At 38.7% G+C, this 23,352-nt stretch overlaps 2 protein-coding genes across 2 annotated transcripts; one reads left to right on the top strand and one right to left on the bottom strand.

Moving 5' to 3' along the window:
* Positions 1 to 8,245: 8,245 nt before the first annotated feature.
* On the top strand, positions 8,246 to 14,906 carry LOC135690315 (CDC42 small effector protein 2-C). Its single transcript, XM_089109924.1, has 5 exons — positions 8,246 to 8,437; positions 8,575 to 8,628; positions 11,291 to 11,335; positions 12,412 to 12,630; positions 13,343 to 14,906. Exons 1-4 carry the CDS (start codon positions 8,384 to 8,386, stop codon positions 12,610 to 12,612), a joined length of 354 nt encoding a protein of 117 aa, XP_088966050.1. The 5' UTR covers positions 8,246 to 8,383; the 3' UTR covers positions 12,613 to 12,630; positions 13,343 to 14,906.
* A 730-nt stretch (positions 14,907 to 15,636) lies between these two features.
* Positions 15,637 to 22,054, bottom strand: LOC135690314 (fibrinogen-like protein 1). Its single transcript, XM_065207833.2, has 3 exons — positions 20,691 to 22,054; positions 19,615 to 19,714; positions 15,637 to 17,858 (listed from the first exon to the last, which is right to left on the bottom strand). Exons 1-3 carry the CDS (start codon positions 21,033 to 21,035, stop codon positions 17,221 to 17,223), a joined length of 1,083 nt encoding a protein of 360 aa, XP_065063905.2. The 5' UTR covers positions 21,036 to 22,054; the 3' UTR covers positions 15,637 to 17,220.
* Between the last annotated feature and the right edge of the window lie 1,298 nt (positions 22,055 to 23,352).

The raw sequence follows: 23,352 nt of genomic DNA, 5'->3' as shown, positions 1-23,352 counted from the left end.
GTCAGCCCGGGCCGAGTCAGCCCGGGCCGAGTCAGCCCGGGCCGAGTCAGCCCGGGCCGAGTCAGCCCGGGCCGAGTCAACCTAGGCCGAGTCAACCTAGGCCGAGTCAACCTAGGCCGAGTCAACCTAGGCCGAGTCAACCTAGGCCGAGTCAACCTAGGCCGAGTCAACCTAGGCCGAGTCAACCTAGGCCGAGTCAACCTAGGCCGAGTCAACCTAGGCCGAGTCAACCTAGGCCGAGTCAACCTAGGCCGAGTCAACCTAGGCCGAGTCAACCTAGGCCGAGTCAACCTAGGCCGAGTCAACCTAGGCCGAGTCAACCTAGGCCGAGTCAACCTAGGCCGAGTCAACCTAGGCCGAGTCAACCTAGGCCGAGTCAACCTAGGCCGAGTCAACCTAGGCCGAGTCAACCTAGGCCGAGTCAACCTAGGCCGAGTCAACCTAGGCCGAGTCAACCTAGGCCGAGTCAACCTAGGCCGAGTCAACCTAGGCCGAGTCAACCTAGGCCGAGTCAACCTAGGCCGAGTCAGCCCGGGCCGAGTCAGCCCGGGCCGAGTCAGCCCGGGCCGAGTCAGCCCGGGCCGAGTCAGCCCGGGCCGAGTCAGCCCGGGCCGAGTCAGCCCGGGCCGAGTCAGCCCGGGCCGAGTCAGCCCGGGCCGAGTCAGCCCGGGCCGAGTCAGCCCGGGCCGAGTCAACCTAGGCCGAGTCAACCTAGGCCGAGTCAACCTAGGCCGAGTCAACCTAGGCCGAGTCAACCTAGGCCGAGTCAACCTAGGCCGAGTCAACCTAGGCCGAGTCAACCTAGGCCGAGTCAACCTAGGCCGAGTCAACCTAGGCCGAGTCAACCTAGGCCGAGTCAACCTAGGCCGAGTCAACCTAGGCCGAGTCAACCTAGGCCGAGTCAACCTAGGCCGAGTCAACCTAGGCCGAGTCAACCTAGGCCGAGTCAACCTAGGCCGAGTCAACCTAGGCAGAGTCAACCTGTCCGTCGAATTCTTTCGCGCGAATCGAATTTTTACCAATGTGAGCATAGGTCGTGTAATGTTCTCAGATTTTGCAGCGAAAAAATTGGATTCGCAGAAAGTAGATAACGATCCTACTCAATCGCTACAAATATTTTTTCGATTCGCAAGAATTCGCCTAGTGGAAATCGGCTTTAACTTTGTGCTCGCACTACAGAAAATATCACTTGGGATCACCCTACCCCCTACCCAGGCTGAAACAAGGTTCGATAGTATAGTGTAGACAAGACATTTGAAATTCATGACAGGGTCATACATCAATCATATCATTTATAATTTGAAGAATTTTACGCCTCCTGCCCCCCCCCCCCCTGTGTCACCATCTCTCTGAACCCCTCTATTATAATGCCAATGACGTCCATAGTTTTGATTCATATTTTATCTAAGTAATCAAGAAAATCAACAACACTGATTTCTCTATGATGTTCGTTGCTTCAGTGTTTAGTCTATAGAAACTAATAACTCTTACAAATCTGAACGCGTTTCAAAGATATGGTGAATTAATTAGGCAGCTACTGCGATCGGAGAAAAATAACTCACAGCGCTGACTTACAGCTAAAATTTAACTGTACCGAAGAGAGGAAAAGATTGAATGGTGTAACCTGTTGTTTAGAATGCATTGAGTATATTCTGTCTACGCAAAATTGAACTGATCGAATGACTGATAATATATTTAGAAAACTACAATATGAGTACAAGGAAGAAATAATGTTCAAAATAGCTCGAAAAAGTGGAACAAAATTCACTTGAACTCTTCGCCCGACTCTTAATAATGTAGGCAAGTGAAATTATTTCCAATCGAAAGCCCGGTTTACACTACAAAGAGCTACCCGGGTTTAACATGTGTTGAGTTCACCCAGGGTAAACTCTCTTCAATTTGTATTTTAAACGGAATTAGAGTCTAAACTTGGTTTCCAAACGCAATTGTGAATCAGCCCGGATTGAGTCAACTGTCAACTCTGATTCTTTCTTGAATAATTTTGAAAGGTTTCCTGCCGAACGTTACGTTTCTTTTCACTTACATTGTTTACCTCCCCTTCCTTTCTCTTCCTGCTTTCTCCAATTGTTTCTACTGATTTCCTTCTCATTTATTCAGCTTTTTCCATTTCTGCTGTTTGTTTTTCTTTAACTTGCTGGGATGCTGCTTGCTGATCAGCGATGGCTGCATCAAAAAGCTCCCTTATCTTGCAAGGAGAACATGTTTTTCTGTGTGCTCAAGATTAATTCCACTTGCACTTTCTTCCCTTCTATTTTTGGACTCTTTATTGGTGAAAATATTCTGGAAGCGATCTCTCACTGCTTTGTAGGATACACCAAGTTTTGGCCTTTCTATCTGCAAAAATTATCCACAGATTTTCTCCACCCATCGCTCCTCGGCCCACCAGGACACGGCGAAATTTCCCGGTACGCCCTTGCTTCGAGTTATATTTTTCAAAGAACTTTTGAAAGGCAATTATCAGTATTCGCACAGAACTAAAATTGATTACAACCATCAATTGACCTCTCGAAAGAAAGTTTGCATAAAAAGTTCGCCGTGTTCATGGTTTCGGCGTCATAGATTTTACAGCTTAGTTAGCTTCAGCATTAAATTGAGAAAAACTGTATCAATGATGTATCAAATTTCCACCAGTTTTTTGCCAATTCCTCATAATTGTACAATTTATTGAACAGTTTTTCCGATATCTACAAAAACGCCCAAGAGTTGTGATTAACCAAGACTTATGACCAGCGCAAATTAGTTTCTTCACTTATGACTAATGCGAATTATTTCAAATGCCTGATATCGAATAGCTGAGAGGGTTCTCACTTTTAAAGCATTAACTGAGTACAATCCTATGTTCTTTCCATTCAGAATGGTTGTATCTGGATAAGATTATCGATGCCTTGGCAGTTAGGTATGGGAACGTTCACATATTACCTAATCAAAGATGGAGGGAGGGGGTTCACACAAATGTTTAAGGTCATAATGATCAATGATGCAAATTAGATGATAATTTGGGGGGAAGAGGATTTTTCCAGTGTTGCCTATATTATGTTATGTAATTTGTGCATGTTCCTTTCTTGAATGATAATGCTCTTTCCAGGGCCTATTTCAGTGTGCAGTATCACACACTTTGTTCAGTATTAATTTAAAAACGTACAGTATTGATTTCGAAAATGAGCAGTATTGAATTTTGGGATTTGTGAAAATGTCTTTTTGCGGCTATCCCAGATTCCTGCTTTGCTCACAAAATGTGAATTTTCCTCGTCAGTTCGATATAGAGTTCATGCATTGTAATTCTCGTATAACCATCGGAAAGACGCTCTTATCAAAACTTAAAACAAAGCGAAATTCCTAGAACCAAAAACAAAACATCTCCTGTAAATGTCAGCATGGCTGTAAATTTCGTAATTTGATCTTGTCGAAGATAAAACATTCAGTAATAATTTATCAGTTGCCCTATGATGCTCTGGGCATCTAGCAGAAGCTCACTTAACTTAACTAAAATAAAGATAAAGAGCCTAATAAAACTTTTGAGTTAATAGATCTGCTTTCTTCCAACAGACCCAACAACCTCTGTAATGTATCGGTCGTAAAAATCGGTATTACGGACCACTATATGACATACGGTATTAGAAAATTAAACGCTAGAGTTCATGTCAACGACGTGAAATTTAAGACAGAGTCTCGCAGTTTGAAAAATATGACCGTGACTCTTTCCTTAATGACTTGCGTAGTATTGACTGGGAGATGGCTATGTCATGTAGATCGGATGACCCTAATAGGATGGCTAGCAATTTCTACGATCTCTTTCTCGCTGTCTTGGATGTGCACGCCCCATTGAAAAAAGGACCGCTAAGACGGGGCGTGCACATGTACCATGGATTTCTCCAAGCATCAAGAATTTGATGTGCGAGAGAGACAATATTAAGAGACGGGCTGAGAGAGATCCAGCACTATGGCCAAGATATAAGCAGCTTCGAAACCAGGGGCGGTCTGGCGTCAAAATCGCAGGGTGGCTAGAAAACTCAAGGGCCCGGTTTAGGGCGTAGCGCAAAAATTTAGCCACATCCACTAAAAATGTGTCTTATAATACGATTGATTCAATAAAAATTTATAATAAAGCAATACGCTAAACAGCAGCAGCATATCGACTTTATTTCGTAAATTCAGACCCAATTGGATCCATACCTTTCCTCTCGTGTAAACAGGCTTTAAAATCCCATGAAGAGTTAAGAATCAAGATAAAAACTTATTTAAATTCTCAGAGTTTCAACTCTTTTCGAAGAAGTGCAAATGAATCAGCAAATTGGCCAATGACTTGCTCGTAATCAAGCGGAAAGTTTTCACTTCTTTTGAAATTATCAGTAGCGCTGAATAATCTTTCAAAGGAAACTTGGGTGCAGCTAAGTGTCATCAAGCATTAATACGCGTTGTAGAGGGAAGGGTATGCTGCTAGGTGCATGTTGACTTCACTAATTTTTTTATAAAAACCAGTAAATTTAGGTTCAGGCTGACTGTTCCTAATTTTCGCAAAAATCCGAGGGTGGATTGTCCTTAATTTGTTATGATGATTAAATGAAATTTAATCATGGGGTATTTAAGGTTTTGGCGTAGCGTGGGTCTCATCTTGCTTGGTGAAGCCACAATTCAACAAGGCTGTTTTATTGTATTTTCCCAGCCCTCCCTCCCTCAATTTGTTTCTTTATGTTGAATGCCTTTTCAGTATAACTTTGCGTGTTGAGTTTCTTTCATGGCATCGTTAAAACCTCTCATACCTTTAGGCATCTTTTATGCTTCTTAGCGTTTTCTGATGCTATTAGGTAGGACTGGTGCATCGGCTATTAGTGGGGAAAAGAAGCTTTTCCTGTCCATTCCCTCCCAATTATCAACCATATTTGGGGGTTATTGTGTAACTTCCCTTAGTTACCCCTATATGGTAGGTTGAGCGATTGGCGCCGATGCACCAACGGCCCAACTCGCTCTTGATGATGTGGGAACGTAGCCTCATGACTGACCTTTCTGATGTCAATGGCAGTTTTTCTGAGGGAGCTTTATGCCCTTCATGTTGCATTGGTATTTCATTCCCGAGTAAGTAAATTAACTTAAATTAATAGGGTGTGAGCAGTGCGATTGCTAGCTTTTTCGCTCTTGGGAGGTGTTTCGGCATTATTTGCCAGTAAAGTGAATGAGACAGCCTTCATTTGAATTTGACGACAAGATTGAATATACACCGAAAAGCAACCACACACGGCTAAAAATCCTCGTTTTGGGATAAAATGTTGTTCAAAAATGCATCAAACAGTAACTCAGCCTTAGCTTGTTCCTAATTTGATCTCAACTTTTGACCAGTTTTGATGCTCATATTCTTATAAAATTGTTATATATGATAAAAGATATAAATATATAAAAAAAATAAAAATGAGCGTCGGTACAAAGTTTTGAATGCGCAAGGTATGCACAGTTTGCAAGCTTTTACCCTCTTGATAAAGGGTGTTGATGTCGACTTTAGGGTCCTTTCTCTCTTTGTGAATCCCCACCTTGAAAGTCACACTTTTCTTCTCCATATGTTTCTTCTCTAAGAGCTTGTTCCTTGAGATCATCTGTTTTCAGGGTCTCTATTTCCACCAGTTGTTGTTTTAACTTGATCGATAAGCTGCTGGTAGCAATTTGCAAATGCCAGCAATTCTGACATTCTATAAAATCTTGAAAAGGGCTCTAATTGCTCTTTTGCTTCATCTTTGTGTCAACAAATCTTCTTAGCATTGTTAAATCCTGATACAGATCTCTGTAACCAGATGATAGTGACGACCCCTTGTCATCTCTCTTCTGAATTTCCTGTTTTGAATTGTACGTTATTTTCATTTACTGAAGCCCCCTCCCAATAATTGCAGCCTAAGCATTATGTCCTGCAAAACAGTGTACTAAGTGGAAATAAATTCAATGAGCAGCCCCCCCATCCAATATGAATTTCGTTCCCACAGCACTGTCTCTGACAGTCAGATACCCTGGGCACCAGAGCCACATAAATTAGAGAGCGGAAATAGAAGATAAGAGTACGCTCATTCGCTTCTCTGCTTGGTATTCTGTTTACGCGCTCGAAATTTTGTGGCTCTGGGACCCAGGGTACACGTAAGATTGAACACACGGCTGAAATAACGGAAACCAGGGTTTAGGTGGTTTGAAGCGCATGTATTGGGACTTTAATCGCAATATATTCAGTCTAGGGCATTAAGTATTTGACATTAAGTTAAAAAATTTTCTCCAACGCGGAAAGGCCCGTAAATTTTTTGTACACAGGGCCCGGGTGGTGATCGCCACTTTGCCACCCGGGCCAGAACGCCCCTGACCACACTCGTTGCTTGTAATTATTCTTCAGCACAATGCGTCCCTCCCCGTAACTTTAGGCCTATAAAATACATTCGAGGTACACTTTCACGACAAAGATTTCTAATTTGGCCTTACCAAGAGGAAAGAAATTTGATTCATATCAAATTTCTTTTCTACAAATCCAATTTGACAAACTAAATATAAAACATTCGCACTGTCCTACTTATGCCATATTAGGTTCTAAACGACAGACAGAAAAATTCAAGAATTATATATCTAAATAGTCTATATCATTAGGTAATGGACTTAAAAAGTTTTTTCTAATCTATAAAAAGATAAAAATTGCAAACACGTACTTTTTCAACTCATAAAAACACGACAAGCCACTGCCATATTCCCCCCGTAACTGCGTAAACTAAAAGAGCCATATTTTTTAAAACTATGTTTAAAACCCCAAAAAATTGTTATGCGTTGTTGATTTATATCTTCTCTAACTACCTGCATCAGAAAAGGCACTGAAATAGCTTTGAGGCACGAGAAAATCATTCATTAAAACAAGCAATTTTCCATACTGAACCCTATTGCAGCTCGCTTTTTGCCACTTTTTAAAATGGCGGAAGTAAACAAATTTGCCTCACTCGGCAGTACGCAACATGACCCGAGTTAGACACTTAGCGCCTTCGGCGCTTCTGTATCATTGTCTGAAGAAGATGCCACATTTTGCTTCTGCCATCAAATAAATATTTCCTTGGTTCAAGGCATCTCTCTTAAAAGTATGCGAAAGAAAAGAAGAGTATCTTATTCCAACCATAACCCTTGCTGTAGTAAAATCTCCCTTTCTTGCAACTAATGCATTAGAAAAAACTTCCAAAATATTGAGATTTTGGCTCTCTTCATTCAGCAAAAAGTTATTTTAAAGAGGATGATTTCATTCAGAGTTAAAAACAACTGATAACAGGGAGGGGGTGTTCTCCACAGTGACTAAAAAGGGCTTCGTGCTAATGATAGCTGAGAGTTACCATCCATGAAAGTTTTTGTTACCATCCAATATTTCAAATAAATTTGCTTCAGTAAATTTATTCATCTGCTTCAATTAATTGTAAATGTACTTTCCGTCCATTTTTGTGACTTATAGAAAAATAGACAATGAAGCCTGTACCAGGAGGCAGCAAGGGCAGTGGCTCCTTGTCCTCGCATAATCCAGCATTTTCCTTCGTATTGCTATTGCTTTGCCCTTTTCGGCGCTTTATCCCCGTCGCTTTCTTTGAGTACAGGCTTCTCAGGTAATAGAACTGAAAAACTTATCTTTCGCCATCCAAAATATGCTCTATAGAGTTTTTTTGATTTTTTTTCTTGTGCCCTTTGTTGCAATTGATTGCCAATTTAATTGATCATTTTGAGCTGCATCTGATCTTCTTCTCTCTATGACCCAACCATACCCTACCCATAGGCGTAGACTTGCATTTTTTTTCAGAGGGGGCTCAAAATTTCCTCTGATGCTTCCAGCCTCTCTGAAGGACTGGCCTCGAGTTGGATCTGACCTTATGTTCACAATAATTTCATTCTTTATTTTGCTGTAAACGTAATTATTTAATGCAACAATCTTATGCGTGAAACCAATAATATAACAAATTAATCTAAAAATTGGAGAGCTTCCTTATTTTCCAGGAGGGGCTCAGCCCCCCCTTGATTTTCGTCAGGAGGGGCTGAAGCCCCAGAGACCCTGAGTATACGCCTATGCCTTTACCTATTCCCTTAAAATCCCTCCCCAAAAGCTTTTTCCAATCAAACCCTTTCTTTTACCTGCCATCCCCTTACCCTTCCCGTCTCTGCGGAGGAGAAAACAAGTGCCGCGTTGGCTCATGGTATTGTTCTTTAGAAATCCCAACATGCAACAGTAACTAGTGCCACTCCCTTTCAATTCTCAGCGTAAATTTAACAGAAGTATTCTTAGGAAGTTGATTTGAAAGAATTGTCTCTACAAGGATATCGGAGTTTTTACCTGCAATATCGAAGATAAGAGTTTGAGCTCGTCCATTCATGAACAAGGATGAGCCTGGTAATGCTGTGTTTCCCTTGCTGTGAAGAAGAGCAACCACCACCGGTACGGTACCAATTTAAAGTTCGTTTGCCTAGGCCATTGATTTACCTCATATATGGCCTAAATTTGTTTGATCTCATATCTGACTTAACACTGTAATTGTTTGTTGTCATCTACGCATACCTGTTTTATATTTTTAGAGGAGACGGCCGAAAATTGACAGATCTATGATCGGAGAGCCGACAGGTTTTAAGGTATGTTTTTATTCAAACATACAACGAAACAACAAATATCCGATTGCGGTTAGAAAATTATTTGAGTCACTCAAAATGGGTGGTTTCGTAATCATTCCTGTTGATTCGAAGTAGAATTTGTGGTTAACTTTAATTAGCCTCATTGTTTATTTTGAAATTGCATTTACCGCAAAAAATTAAACATAAGCTATGTTTGTTACTACTGTTGTGAAAGTATAATTCTAACGAGTGTTGAGACAGCCTATATTCTCTTTGAAATTCGATGAAATATTGCCAGATCAATCTCAGCGTTTTTCATGTAGATGTTTTTCAAACTTGATCGTTTTATTATCAGTAAAAGTTAGTGCTTTCTACAAGTCGACCCAATGGTCTTTTCTTTGTTTTCAAAGCCTAGGCTTTTTGTATTCCCTTTGGTATTTCTGTGGTGGGAATTTTTTATTTTTATTCAATTTCGCTTTGGCATGCTCCCTTTCATTTTTGTTGAATTTATCAAGTATAGTTTTTGACACTCCTCAGTGTTATGTAAATCATTTTTCCATCAGCCATTCTGTTGCCAATGGTGACTCATCATGAATTCTTTGTTCTTTTGTTAAAAAGTGTTAGTTGTTTATCAGTCAGGCAAAATATATTTTACTTGCAGAACATTTTACCTTAATTGATGGTTATTTTTTATAAAAGCAAGCAATTACTATAATGGCCTATCAATTGCACAATAAGTAAAATTATGGAATTTTTGTAATTCTTCCAATATGACATTTTTGAACCATTTATGTAGGAAGAACAAGTACATATAGGAGTAGTGGTCCTTAAAGTACTGGCTCTTCAGAGACCTTAAAAATTATGATATATGATGATAATAATACAATATATATATATTTCAACATAATAAAATCTCCAACTTAAGTATTGCTGTTTTCAATGCTTGTCCTGCTAAATAGAAAAGAAAATAAATATTGAAAGCCTAAATTACAATTTCATAACCATGAATAAATAACTTGTTAAAAGTTCTTTTGTTAAAGGTCCTATTAAAGACCTTTTTCAAAAAATATGTTGTGCATATATCTTAACCAATCTTTTATTATTTCTTAGATAACAAGATTTAATTGTAAACCATGTTATGCACATAATAATATTGCTATGGATATATATATATATGTAGATTGCAATCTAGGATGAGAATGTCTCAATCCTATTTAATCTATTTAAAAATACATTTAAGCGAAATTGGTTAGATGTACTTTAATTAAGTATGAGAAGAAAACTGAAATAGATCTATAGATTCAATTGATATAATCGATCTATTATATAAATAAACTAAACTTCTAGAAAAATGGATAAAAGAAATCAAAAGCCCAGCCTAAGTTCCGATGTTTTCACAAATTTCCTGTTTTCAAATAAATTTCCCTATGTTTCCAAATATTTCCTAAAATGTGTGAGAATTTCATTTGCATGGTGTACTTTGATAGCTATGATAGATTATAAATTCAGGCCATTTGCAAAGATACCACTCATTCAAATTTTCTTTCAGTGTACACCGTCCGAAAAGAACACACATGCTATTTGCACCCATCTGCCTAGTTTACTCAGCTTTGAGTTTATTTGTTCATGAGCCATGCATTTACTTAAGGACTTCTCTGAAATCTATAAGAACCTTCAGGACAATAAGGAACTTGTTTCTACACCAACAGAAGGAAAGCTAAATATTTTTTTGTGCTGCAATTGACCTATTGCATCATCCATCCCAGCTTTAATGTGGCCTATTCATCAGCAAGCATTTATAAAATGATAATGGCTAAAACACAAACAATCTAAAGTATATTTCACAAGAATTAAAATTTATGTTTGCTTGTATTTTGTAAATGCTCAATGCAGTATAGGCAGAGTTGTACAGGCTTTTGATATAACAAAAAAACAGTTCTAAGTTGCTGCCCTGAGTTTCATGTTTAATTCAGGCATCAATCATATCTTATATGAAGCTCAGTATCTTATAGGAAGAGAGCTGTAAACACTTTTTTCAAGATGGTTCTATTTGCCTATTATTCTGTGTTTCACACTCAATTTGGCATCTTTCATCTTGGCATCTAATAATGCATCTTTTCATGTATATACTTTTTATTTTTTTTATTTCTAGTTTCTTTGTCTGTTTTCTTATTTGAATGTTCCTGTACATAAATTTCAACTACAATGAACTGGGTTCGATTAACCCAGTTAGTCTGTATTATAATAATTTTAGCTTTTCACCCTATTTTCATTTTTATTATTCCTCCACATTCTCACATCACAGCACAGACAACTTATTTGTCACTCACAATTCTCACAGTAAGGGGAATTCTTCCTTAGAGAAATGGCTGATGGAGGACAAGCCAAGTATTCTTTTTCAAAAGATCGTTGACATGTCCTAAAACTTGTTAAAGGCGCTATATCCCGTCAGTCAACCATTCAGAGTTAACATTAGGCTTGCAGCATGTTTAAAATATACAAAACATTGAAGATTAGCTGATTGGCTCAATAACAATAGGTCTATTGTATAGTCTAACCAATGGGAATTTAAATGGCCAGCGAAATGGGTCTAGACATAGTGAACTTAATGTAGCACCTGATTGTCAAAAACCAGTACAATAATATGAAATATTTATTTATACATTTGTTTTTTCTTTTTTAGCACACAGGTCATATTGGTTCTGGTGAAGTTGCCACAGGCTTTGATGTAAGATCTGTTATATTATCTTTGTATTTGTTTTTAAAAGTTCTTTGTAAATTATAATTTTTATAATTTTTTGAAACTGTCACGTAAAAGGTCGTAAAAATGACAATAATGTTTCCAAAAGCAAAAGCAAATGTTTTCATTGCAAATAAAAGGAAGATGTTATTTGCTTAAAGTTAAAATTTAAAAAGATGGAATCTCAGCCCAGACCGTAGGGCTAAGATCCAGAAAGAAGAGATTACATTCTATCAGCAATAGGAAGGTTTAAATCCCAGTCATCTGATGAAAACTTGGGCCTGGTAATTTGAGGTAGCCATAGCTCTTGCTTCCCTCCAGGCGTCCTTCAAATGCTCAAGGGGAGCTGATGATTGCTCTCCTTTACTGTGAAAAGAAAGCAAATTGCCCTCCTTAAACATAATTTCCTTTTTATTTGTTTTTTGTCTATGAATAGCTATAATAACAAGGAAAGCTTTTACTACTTGTGTGTGAGAAGGAAGAACTGCATGATAGGCTGTCCGCCGGATTCTGTGAATCTTGCAATGAGATTTTAAAATGAAAGATATACAGGAACAAAGCAATATGACGACGAGAATCCAATGTCACAAAATAAAATTTTCAAAATAAATTAAATTTACTTCCCTGCTAAAATGTCTCATGTCAAGGCATGAAAACTTTCAATTCATATTAGGGCTTTAACATTACTAAAATGTCTCATGTCAAGGCATGAAAACTTTCAATTCATATTAGGGCTTTAACATTACTTTAAAATAGAATTCAACAAATCAGGCTTTAAATTCAAATGCACCTTTGACTGACATAATATTTGATGTATCTATTAGAATTCCACAGAGAGTATCTTGAAAGATAAACTACGGTTGAACGAACATAACAAAACAACTTATACGATCAGAAGATAATACTAGGCGACATTACATATTAAGCATAAGAGTAGTAAAAACTTGTTCACAGCATGACTAAGCAAGGCTTAATTTAAAGTGTCAATCAATGATACAATGAGTCAATACGTGATAATAGTAAATGTCTTGTCAGTATCCTCACAACCATATATCCATGTCTAGATTCACAGTGTACAAGACCAGATGCAGTCAAAAGGAGGTTATGAATACAATTGTGCTTTGTCGACGGCAGAGCCTGACGGAATAGATCTTTCACATCAAGCTGAAAACAATGATACAGGCGACAATAGTGAAAAATCAAATGGACAGACAGAAGAAGATTCACCGCAGCCGAACAGGACAGAGGAGCCTAATCAACTATGATCGATCTACTAACTTAAGGTAAAGACTAACTTAAGTGTTTTTTAGTGTAGCAACTTAGAATTGTCCTGCTTTATACACGAATCGCCTACAGTTCTGCCTGAAAGGCACCTAGCTGTTTTACGGAAAACTGTTAAACAGAGATTTTCATTTAGCTTCTTAATTTTTTATGTTTTGTCAACGTTTGTCACTCTACCAAACAATGTTTCTGGATATACAGTTATCTCCACTTAAAGTCACTTCATAAATGGTAACAATGTTTTTTCACACTGCTTAAAGACACACAGCCAGTTACAGACACAAAAATGCAAACCCAAAGATGCCAAGCAATTGATGATTTAACTATGTTTAATCAAACTGCTACCGTGAATTCTCGAACTGGACTTCTCCATTTGATGATTTTTGCCATCTGAGGTTGCCTATGGTGTTTTATTGAATTACCAAACAAACTCATACTTTTGGTAGTAATAAATTAAATGCTCATTAAAAAATTTCTACTAGAATAAATCTTTTAATAATGTCTTCTTAATGTCTACAATAATTTTATAACCCCCCCCCCTTGAATAAGCCCCCCCTCGAATAAGCCCCCATCCAAAAATATCAAAAATAAATAAGCCCCAGGGGCTAATTTGAGGATTTACGGTATGATATATGCCTTGTTCCCATTCTAATCCTGTAACATTCAACTCTAAGATTTTATTGTGTTTATTTTATCCCTATTTCTCCTTCGCAGATGTAGCTCACAATGCAGAGCATAGACAATTAACAATTCTGCGTTCCATTGGACTCCAAGCATCTGGTATTCTATGCAGAATTTGTTGTCCTCTGTCCACCATACAACTGTATGTGAATTTTATAAATAAATATATAGAGAGAGATATTAAATTAGGATGTTGAGATAATGGGCAAGTTTTTTAGTGTTTTATACATATTCGTAAATTAATTGTCAAGAATGTTCAGCAGTTATTGGTTAATCATTTCTTTCAGCATATTTGTATAAGTGACATTAGGTTCCCTTTATAACTTCATTAGTAGGCTTCATTATTTCACATTTGCCTAAGCATGGGTTTAAAGGTCAGGTGTCAAAAGGTCATGTGTCAAAAGGTCATGTGCCAAAAGGTCAGAGGTCATGTAAAGGTCAGAGGTCAAAGCAATGGTGTTTTTCTACATGTGTCTTCCCCCTTTCTTCTGGCCACAAATCTTATGGCCACTTTTTATGGAAAAGTGCACTACAGATCTTAAAAGATCTTCCCTTTCTGTGGTATAAGTTGTCTTTCTACCATAAACCCCCTTGTTGCATCCCAAGAGGTCCCAACATAAATTTACATTGGTCACAAGTTCTGTTTGTGACATTACAACAGAACAATATCTGCTTAAAATCTTTTCAATTCAGCCAAAAAACTGACAACGATGAATGCTGTTCACAAAACGTTAAGGTTTTTATCCATTTTAAACTGAATAAAAACTGATTACATAATTCTGTTTTGCCACTGATCTCACATGACCTTTTTGGCCCCTGCTTGGTTTAGTAAATTCACAGCCCTCTCTGATTTTCAAAGTATCCGATCAAGTTTTGCTAGATTTTTGGGGGATCTATTGTTTGTTTCATTTCAACTCATGTTTAATTTTAAGTTCATAAGCCTCTAGGGACAAGGGTTCCATTCCCCTGACAAACCCCTGGCCCCACCAGCATGTCAGCTATCAAAATTAAATACAGGCCCTAGAAAAATTGGAATCAACTGAAATTATATTATTTCATTAGTTAGAAGAGAGAAGGTTTGATCCACAGCGTTAATGAAAGAAGGTTTGAACAATATGAATTCCACATTCTCAAAGCAGTATATGTATTCATTGCTCATGCTCTGAAATATTTGATTATTTCTCCAACAATTTATAATTTATATTTAAATAGTTACTTGTTGTGATATCCCATAATGCTTTAGAAAAATTCTATATTAATTCAGGGCAATAATAACAGCAATGTAAATTCCTGCCAGGCTCCCCCTGTGTTTGTATAAAAACATATCAAAATATGGTTCAATTTAATTTTCTCAGGGGGGTGAGCATACCTAAGGCCTCCTCTAACTCCCTGTGTCAACCTTACCCAAGGAGCATCAGGGGGTCACTGTTAAAGCACCAATAATAGTTTGACCACAGGGTGTTAATGGTGTATATGTTCTTAAACTTACGTTGATTTCAAAGTTTGAAATTTGATTTGAATATCGCTTTTGTTGGATTATATATTTATAACAATGATTACTATACTGTTTAAGTGCTATTATTATAAAAATGTATTATGTGGTTATGTTTTTATTGTATTACCTTCCACTGTATTTGTTGTTGAACGGGAAAAAGGATGGGGGTGCACCTTGTGAGCAGTAGCGGCGCCACGGGGGGGGGGGGGGACTGGGGGGACACGTCCCCCCACTTCTCAGCAGAATCGAGTTTGTATTTCGTCTGAATTCGAGGAGAAAATGTTGGGGAGGGGTAATATTTTGACAACGTACTTTTTGTGATGTAATCCTATGATTTTCAAACTGCCAATTTTCAAACAAAAGTTAGTCTTAGGCGTTCCCTTCTGATAAAATCGGCGTTCCCTGTTGGTATAAGGGCGTTTTCTTGTGGTGAAAAGGGCGTGGCTTAAATTTTTTTGGTTTGTCCCCCCAGAGCTTAGTGGCTGGCGCCGCCATTGCTTGTGAGCTTTACAGTTGGGGAACACAGGGATCTCATTTGAAGCCGGTGTCATATGTGGTTCGGTACCCTATGCAAAAGTGTAACATTGTGAAACGCAATGTGTTTCAGATCATGTGACTTCATCATTGTGCGATGTTTTGACACGTTTTTAGAGTTTAATATTTACACTTGTCAATCACGCAAAGTTTGGAGTCGTCATTAATAATTTTTTTTGCATTAACTTAACAACGGAAATCACAGCACCGCTTCTTATTTGCATCCCTTTTACAAAAATAGTTCTTTACATTCTGAACAACATGAACCAGAATATTAAACCGGTTCGCATGCTAAATTCCAGGGTTGCCAGGCGCATGCTTAAGTTTTAAGCCAAACCGTTGTCAGAAAAAAGCCAAAATAAGCCAAATTTGTTCTGCTCCGAAAAAGCCAATAAAAAGACAAAAAAGCCAATTAAATATCTAAGAAGCCAAATTCATTTAATTTGGTAGATTGCCTCGAGGGCCATATCGTGTAAATTCAATCAGAAAAAATTTAGCCAGGGCGCAGACTGCATTGTATTGCTTTAAAAATATTATTGTTACAAAGAAAGTTGATTGAACGACGCTTTTTAAATGATGTCTTGTTGCTATTAGAAATATTCCAGTGGAGGGGTGCAGGTTTCCTACCTCTTGAAAGCCGTTTCCCCAAGTTATGGAAATAAGAAAATTGAGAATATAAATTGTTTTCTTGGACATAAAAAAAAGCCAAAATGCCAAACTATTTTTCCAAATCCAAACAGCATTTAAAAAAGCCAAAATACATTTTTGGCTTAAAAAAAGCCAAGTTGGCAACCCTGCAAATTCCACTATTTGTTTTGGTACCCTATTGTTTACATGCTTGGGTACGTTTTTGCATAACCAGCATTGTCGTTCGTTTGTGTACATGTTGTGACCACGGCCTCAGTTGGGACACAATATAATATATTTAAAAGGGGGGGGGGGAGTCAGGCCTGCTGAGAGTGGCAGGAGGCAGACTACCTTTTGGCCCAGAGCTGAGAAGGGCCCCAAGAAGTTTTGACAGATCTCTGGCTTTGTCATTTTTTGCCCCGAACTTAAAAAAAGGCTTTGAGTAGGACCAACATTAACCCAATGTTTCAAAGAATACAATTGCTACAAAGAGCGCTAGTAAATGTAGATTTTTGATGTTTATAAGAATTTATTTTTCAGTTATAATTCAAATACATACATAATTTACATCAAAGCAGTTTAAACGTAGTAGCAGCTCAAATACTCTATTTTACTTTTACTGTTTCCTCTTCACAAATATTGGCTAGTCCCTCGCACCCTGCTTCTTTCTCTTCTCTGTTTCCTTCTTCGCTTTCTGCTACTTCTTCCTCTCCCTCTTCTTTTCCAGCTTTTTCTCTCTTCTTCACTCTCTTTTTCTGCTTCTCCTTCTCTCTCTCTTCTTCACTTCCTTCTTCGCTTTCTGCCTCTTTGCTCTCTTCTTCTCCTTCTCTCTCTCTCTTCTTCACTTCCCTTCTCGCTTTCTGCTTCTTTGCTCTCTTCTTCTCCCTACATTTTCCTTCTGCTTTTCCTTTATCCTCTCCCCCTTCTCCTTCCTCTTCTTCTCCAGCTCTTTGCTTCTATTCTCTCTCCTTCTTCACTAGCGTATCTTCTCTTCTTCGCTCTCTCATTCTCTCTCTTCTCCTTAGATATCATCTCCTACTTTTTCTTCTTTTTCAAATTCTTCTTGAACTTTGCTTTTTCCCCCGATCTGTGGCCATCTTCCTTTCTTTCACTTCTCATTTTCGTTGCCTTGTGATCTTCCAACTCATCTCAACCCATTTCTGTTCTAATTCTGTTTCCTTCAGTCACACTCAATTTACTATATTTCATCCATTCTTCCTATTCCATCTGATAATTCTTTTTCACTGGACATTATTCACAGATAAGTGAATTTCATTTCAGAATAAAAGACCCCACCATGATAAGTATCTATATGGTGCCAGCACAGATAATAGACAAGACGGTCGTTATAAGGCAATGGCGGAAACAAAGCATTTAGATGCGAACTTTTACATTTTCCGAACCACCAAGCCCCCTTTGTGGCAACGGCACAATTTTTTTTGTGAATATCATTATCACGATCGTATGTCGAAAACTTTCTGTTGCTGCTGTAACCGAGGGAATCACCTGCATTTCCACGATACGTGCCAACATGCAAACGATATCCGTCCGCCTCATCTGAAATGCTAAAGTCCTCATATTCCGCGTAGTATAATTTACTTCTGTCCAGGATATGCTTCAATTCAATGCGCAGTCTCGCCTTGCGGCCGGGCGGTACCAGTTTGTGAATCTTCTCTAGACCAAGCCAGAAGTTTCCGGACATCTCCCCAAAGCCTTGTTTATATTGATTCCAGTCTCGGTAGAATCCGACCGAGCCATCAACGCGTCGTTGGAATACAATCCACCATTTGTTTAATGTAATGAAGTCGCAATATACCAAAAACTCTTTAACGCTGTCCCTATACGGATAGATTCCGTTCTTTCGAAAACCAGATTTATGTAGAACTCCACAGTCTATTAAAAAAGAAACATTAAAACGTCTTAGAAAAAAGCAAACGTTTTATGACATAAAAGCTTTTTCGTCTGAAACTCCTCAGAGCATAAAACGTCAGCATAAGGGTCCGAAAGAACACGATGGAAAATATGTACCCAGTTGTGGATCGAAATAGGCCAATCAGAAAAACGCAAGCACAAGACCAGTTATATGTAGTTGACCAATCAAAAAGAGAAACAGTTCGTTAGGGTCATCGCAATGTGGGTTGCGGGGGGTGTTACAGCCCCATTGACTGCTCAAAAACGAGGGGTGCTCAATCGAACAAAATTAAATTTTGAAGGATAATTATTATTTTTATTATTATTATTATTATTATTATATCATTTCTAAACTTATTATATATATATTATACCATCATTAAGCAACAAAAACGGTATCCATTTCTAAACTTTCCAACATTGCCATCCGTACTACGTACTACATATTTTGTTGCAAAAATAAGCCATGGACAAATCCGGAATTACATCCTTTTTAACGTTTGTTGTTTTATCTTTTTTTTCAGTTTTTCCTTTTACCTTACGATTGTTATAGTTTTTTCTTGTAAAACCAGGCTAGCCAATTGCAAATTACCTTGTAATAGTGAGATTTGTAATTGTAGTTTAAGTTGAATTGAAAATGAAATGTTTCCATTATTATTATTATCAATTCTTTGATTTAAAGTTCGCAATTAAAAATAAGATTTATGATAAAAAGTCTAAATTTGCACCTCTTAGTATTTTATTCATCTGTTTCGAAATCTTTTGGCAAGCAACTTTCTCAAGCAGCTTTTTTCGTAACGGTGGTTTGTTTGCAAGTGCGAAAGTCGAAATCGATCTGATCAGCGAAACCCTCTCACCCCCACAAAGGTTTTTCAACGGATTTCGAGAGTTTATAAAATCGACTTCTGGGAAAACTTGGGTGGGCATGTCTACCCAGTGTCGAGGCCATTGGGGAGGGGGGGGATTGCTATAGCCCTTGCTAGCCCAATGGCTGCGCAGTGCCTGCAGTGGCGTACCCAGGGCTGCAGCAGTGGGGGGGGGGGGGGGGGTCGGGGCGTATTTTTAGACCACGCCCTTCAGACACTCGCAAATGCGGGGAAACGCCCTTTTTGCAAAATTTTCCCCCATTATTTGATTAGTGTTAGCTACGGTAAATAGGAAAGTATTTTACAATTGTTATTGACACAAGCATACAGTATACTGCATCCCCCCCAATGAGTTTTACATAATTTTTGGACAAATTGAGGATCATATTTTAGAAAAGTGGGAGGGGGTCCGGACCCCCCTATTCCCTCCCTTGGGTACGCCACTGAGTGCCTGGTGACGAGCCTGCCAAAATTACTTGAAAAAGCCAAAGAATCCCTCAAAGCTAAAAGAAAGCTAACACTGGTTATTCACACCATCTTGAAAACGGGCTCCCTAGAATACCAATCAACTTTAGTCTTGTTTTCATGTCTCTCCTCCTACCCCGATTGACACTACTGCCACCCCAATTTACCAAAGAATAATGTGCTCATAAAAATGAGCAAAATACATTCTTTAGGCAAAAGGGGGCAACTCTGTAAGCTGTAAATAAGCACTTAGCCTCCTTTCTTTAAAAGTGGGGACATGTGCCCCCGTTGCCCCGTTTTTACGTGTATGGCCAATGATTTTCTTGCGGAACCATGATGATTATAACTATTGCAACGCTTTTCAAACGAGGCGTGCCTGTGTGCATGTAACTCATCATATGGCTTACCTGTGTAGTGTGGCGCACATTGGTAGCCAGGGCAACTGCATGTGTCCTTGCATATGTAACCATGCCGACAGGGCTTTAGTTCTTGACACAACTCACCAACCTAAGTAACAAGGTTAAGTTAGTTTAAACTAAGTTGCAGATTAAGGTAAAACTGAATCTGGATTTCATAAACCAAAGGGAATGATTGAATCGAGCTTCTTGCTTAACTTTTCTTGAAAATTTGAGTTTGTTGTGAAATAACGTTTTATAAAAGCTTGAACTAATATATATCCCTTGCGCAGTAAATCTGCGACGCGATAAATTCGCCGTACGTACATCTACAGTATGGGGGAAACGCCTTGGGCAGCAATAAAATGTCCTTCTTCAGAATGGGTGTAGAAGAGTCATAGAAAGGGATTTAGTTATGAATTGCGTAAACAATTGAGGCATTTATCAGTGAGATTTTATCGCCAACTTTTTGTGCAGCATGCAAAAATAAGGAAGTAAATGGAGTAGGTTAATATATTTTTACTTGGTAATAAAGACTATTGTTTACCGGTCGGTCATAACTGCTTGATCACGGTCCGCATATGCTTTCGAGTAAAGAAAAGCTCGTTTCTAATACTCGGAGCAGCACTTAGAACGGTCCTGTTCTACACACCGAACAAAAATTATTGCGACTTTGTTTATCGGTCTACCATCTTGAAATACAACATATTCTATTTTTTTTATAAATGGGCGCCCTAAACTTCTTGGAGTGTCTAACAGAATGGCGCTAAAATAGGGGGGGGGGAGGCTGTTTTACTTTAATTGATAAGAACTTGAAGGGCATTAGCTAAGGGCAAGTAGGCGTTGAGAGCAGATTGAGCATCAAGTGATTAAACAGAAAGAGGCAAGTAAGAGAGGAATAGACAAGAAAAAAGTTAACGAAGGAAAATTCTAAGAACAGCAACAAAGAAGGGCAGAGAATGCAAAGTTCAGTGTTGCAGATAGCACATTGTTTGTAACTATGCAGACACTTGGCTTACGATAGTAAATACATGGTTTACTGTTGTTTTTAAGGGTTTATTTGAGTAAAACTTGTTTATAATACTCACCAATGTCTCACTATAATTTGTAGCCCTGTATGTCCAGCCGATCTTCTCAACAAACAAGGCATCGTTTGGTAAATGATACCTTGACTTGCTGCTTAGTTCACACAACGTACCGTCATCTTTGGTGTTCACAGTTTGACAATATGGGTTTAGGAGACACAGCTCTTGGCATTTCTCAACAGGCGTATTAGAAATGGTCGCAATGACGGATCCTTGTAGTGCAGCATTCTTCTTGACCACAGTAAAATTTCCGTATTCAAGGCATGGCAAGCGCAATATTGTGGCAGTAGATCCCAGTATCAGACAGAGCAAAGCAAGGATATTCGCCATTCTGTCACTGGAAATCATTAAGAAAGAGACAACACCAACAAGTCGCTGGAGATGCAAGATCTAATTGCGTGCAGCTTTCGGTTATCAAAGGGACCCTAAATGTAATTAAGCTGGTAAATCGCCAAGAAATGATACCAGCAATAGGGGATTGGAATCTGCTTATACCTATGAGAACATTTGACTTTATCGGGTATGAATTATTCATAGTCTAACAATAAATCATTATAACCAATTACGTATGTGGAGGGCAAGAACAGCGAATAAAGTTTGTTCGGTGCAAAATTATTCAGTAAATATTCACGCCTTTGAACTCGTATTCACTATTTTTCTGCTCATATTCACGTTTTTTCATTCATATTCTGTAGAAATTATGCAATGTACCAACACTTTCTGCTGGTTCAGAGGTTTAATGTTAAAGACTCATTGCTAACAATGGGCCTTTGCGAGCGTGGCGAGGGTCCAAACAACGGCAGTAATTAATTTTAGACAGTCTAAAAATGCATTATGGGATGGTTTCGTAGCGCAATGGCTCATTGTTAGCAATGAGTCTTTAAAGTGCCAAGAGAACACTAAAGGAAACACAACAGTTGTATCGAACCCTTCTTCATTGTACACCTCGGTACTGATTATCTTTTTACCTATCGCCGTTTCTGTCGCTTCTTACTTTATAATCAGACGTTTTATATACTTCTAATCTACACAAACTAAATATGTCTACCAATCAGCATTTAGAAAAACAGGATACAAATTTTATGTCAAAGATTGTTATGAAAAACTTTAAAATGCATATACGGATTAATAAATGTCGTTAAGCTGTTTATTAAGACCGATGAATAGCTAGAGTCAGTCCATGATTAGCCTGAATCAGCCCAAAACCCCGTTAACCAAATCCATTAGGGATACCTACAAAAACATTAATTATGCAAGCAACTATATGAATTACCAAAAAGAAAAAACAAATCTCTATGCGAAAAGCATGCGCTGCAGTGCTATATTAAACGCACTGGCATGAATGGGAAATTCCAACATACTCACGTCTTTTTATATTCGCGCTTTTTTACATTCACATTCACATCAAATGTTTCTTCTGTGCTTGTGATTCCAACTTTTATCATTTTCTTTCAAACCAAAAGTTCCCGGATCATGAAAAATGTCGTTCTACATTTTTCTGAAATGCTGCTCGAGTCCATCATTTAGATATCGCCATCCCGCCAGTGGTGGCGCAAGGTGGGGGGCTAGGGGGGCTACAGCCCCTCCGTCGGAAGAATCTAGCCCCCCATCGGAAGAAATTTTAGGTTATTGTCGGAGTAAATTTGACAAAATAACGTATGAAAACTGCATATTTCAAATAATTTTAGCCCCCCCCCCTGTCGGAAGATCAAACCCCTCTGTCGGAAGATTTCTGGCGCCACCTCTGCTTCCCACCAACTTTTTCCATGCACACGTTCTACTAAGATCAAGATGGTAGACCAACAAGAAGAAGAAGAATTGTCAGGGAAGAAATTTCTAGGATATCCACATCTGGCATGCAAAGCGCACATGAAATATATGCCATCTTGCATATATTCTGGAATTGATACGGCCAACTGAGTCTAGGCCTTCCGGGATGGGCTTCTGCTGCTGAAGCTCGTTCAGAGAATGTTTCGTGGAACTATTTCTTATTTCCTGTTTCCTTGCGTAGTCTAAGAAATTGGGAGGGAAAGGGAGTCGAGAGGAAAATAGAATAAGGGGTAGTTTTACTCATAAATCAATGTCAAAATGGTGATGGGCAGTTACCCTAACCCCCTTTTTATTCGCTAAATTCATACATTTAATAAAGGGCTCGAAAACTCGTCGGATGTCTGAAGCATTTCAAAAGTAGGGGGCACAGAAAGAAAGGGAAGGACACTTAGCCCGCGTCACAGACCATCATGGTGAGGGGGGCTAAACGTGCTAGAAGCAAAATCAAGGCAACTAAAGAAGAAGATCAAGGCATTGTCATAAGTTTTCTTAAGCCCCCTGAGACCCCGCTAAAGCGCCCTGTGCACCATGTCACATAAAAGGGCCCACTTTAACAAATTTTTTGTGACAGGCTACGAAAAGTGCAATTTTACAAAAGTTGGCAAGATGGAAACGTGTGCCTCCAGCGTAACCCCTGTCTTAATGACTGTGCCCTCTAAAGGCCCCTACGATGGGGGCTGGGGAACCATGGCCCCACCAATTTTTTGCAAAACAATGGAGTTTTGCAAAAATAATCTTTTGTTATGATTGATAAAATCTCCCTTACCACCCCCCCAACTTTCCAACCTGCGTCGGAGCCCAGGAATATTGCGTCAAAAGTTTGAAAACCTTAAAA

The sequence above is a fragment of the Rhopilema esculentum genome, chromosome 1 (genome assembly GCF_057945365.1).
Source record: "Rhopilema esculentum isolate cy_ngs chromosome 1, ASM5794536v1, whole genome shotgun sequence".
In the NCBI taxonomy this organism is placed as follows: Eukaryota; Metazoa; Cnidaria; class Scyphozoa; order Rhizostomeae; family Rhizostomatidae; genus Rhopilema; species Rhopilema esculentum.
The sequence above is the reverse complement of the archived record's forward strand: the minus strand, read 5'-3'. Positions and strand labels throughout refer to the sequence as shown.

Coding starts and splice junctions, on each gene's coding strand:
- LOC135690314 (XM_065207833.2), bottom strand. CDS start 21,035: ATGATTTCCAGTGACAGAATGGCGAATATCCTTGCTTTGCTCTGTCTG. Junction 19,715..20,690: donor CAAATTATAGTGAGACATTG/GTGAGTATTATA, acceptor CTTGTTACTTAG/GTTGGTGAGTTGTGTCAAGA. Junction 17,859..19,614: donor ATGTGCGCCACACTACACAG/GTAAGCCATATG, acceptor CTTTTTTAATAG/ACTGTGGAGTTCTACATAAA.
- LOC135690315 (XM_089109924.1), top strand. CDS start 8,384: ATGAGCCTGGTAATGCTGTGTTTCCCTTGCTGTGAAGAAGAGCAACCA. Junction 8,438..8,574: donor AAGAAGAGCAACCACCACCG/GTACGGTACCAA, acceptor TTATATTTTTAG/AGGAGACGGCCGAAAATTGA. Junction 8,629..11,290: donor GAGAGCCGACAGGTTTTAAG/GTATGTTTTTAT, acceptor TTTCTTTTTTAG/CACACAGGTCATATTGGTTC.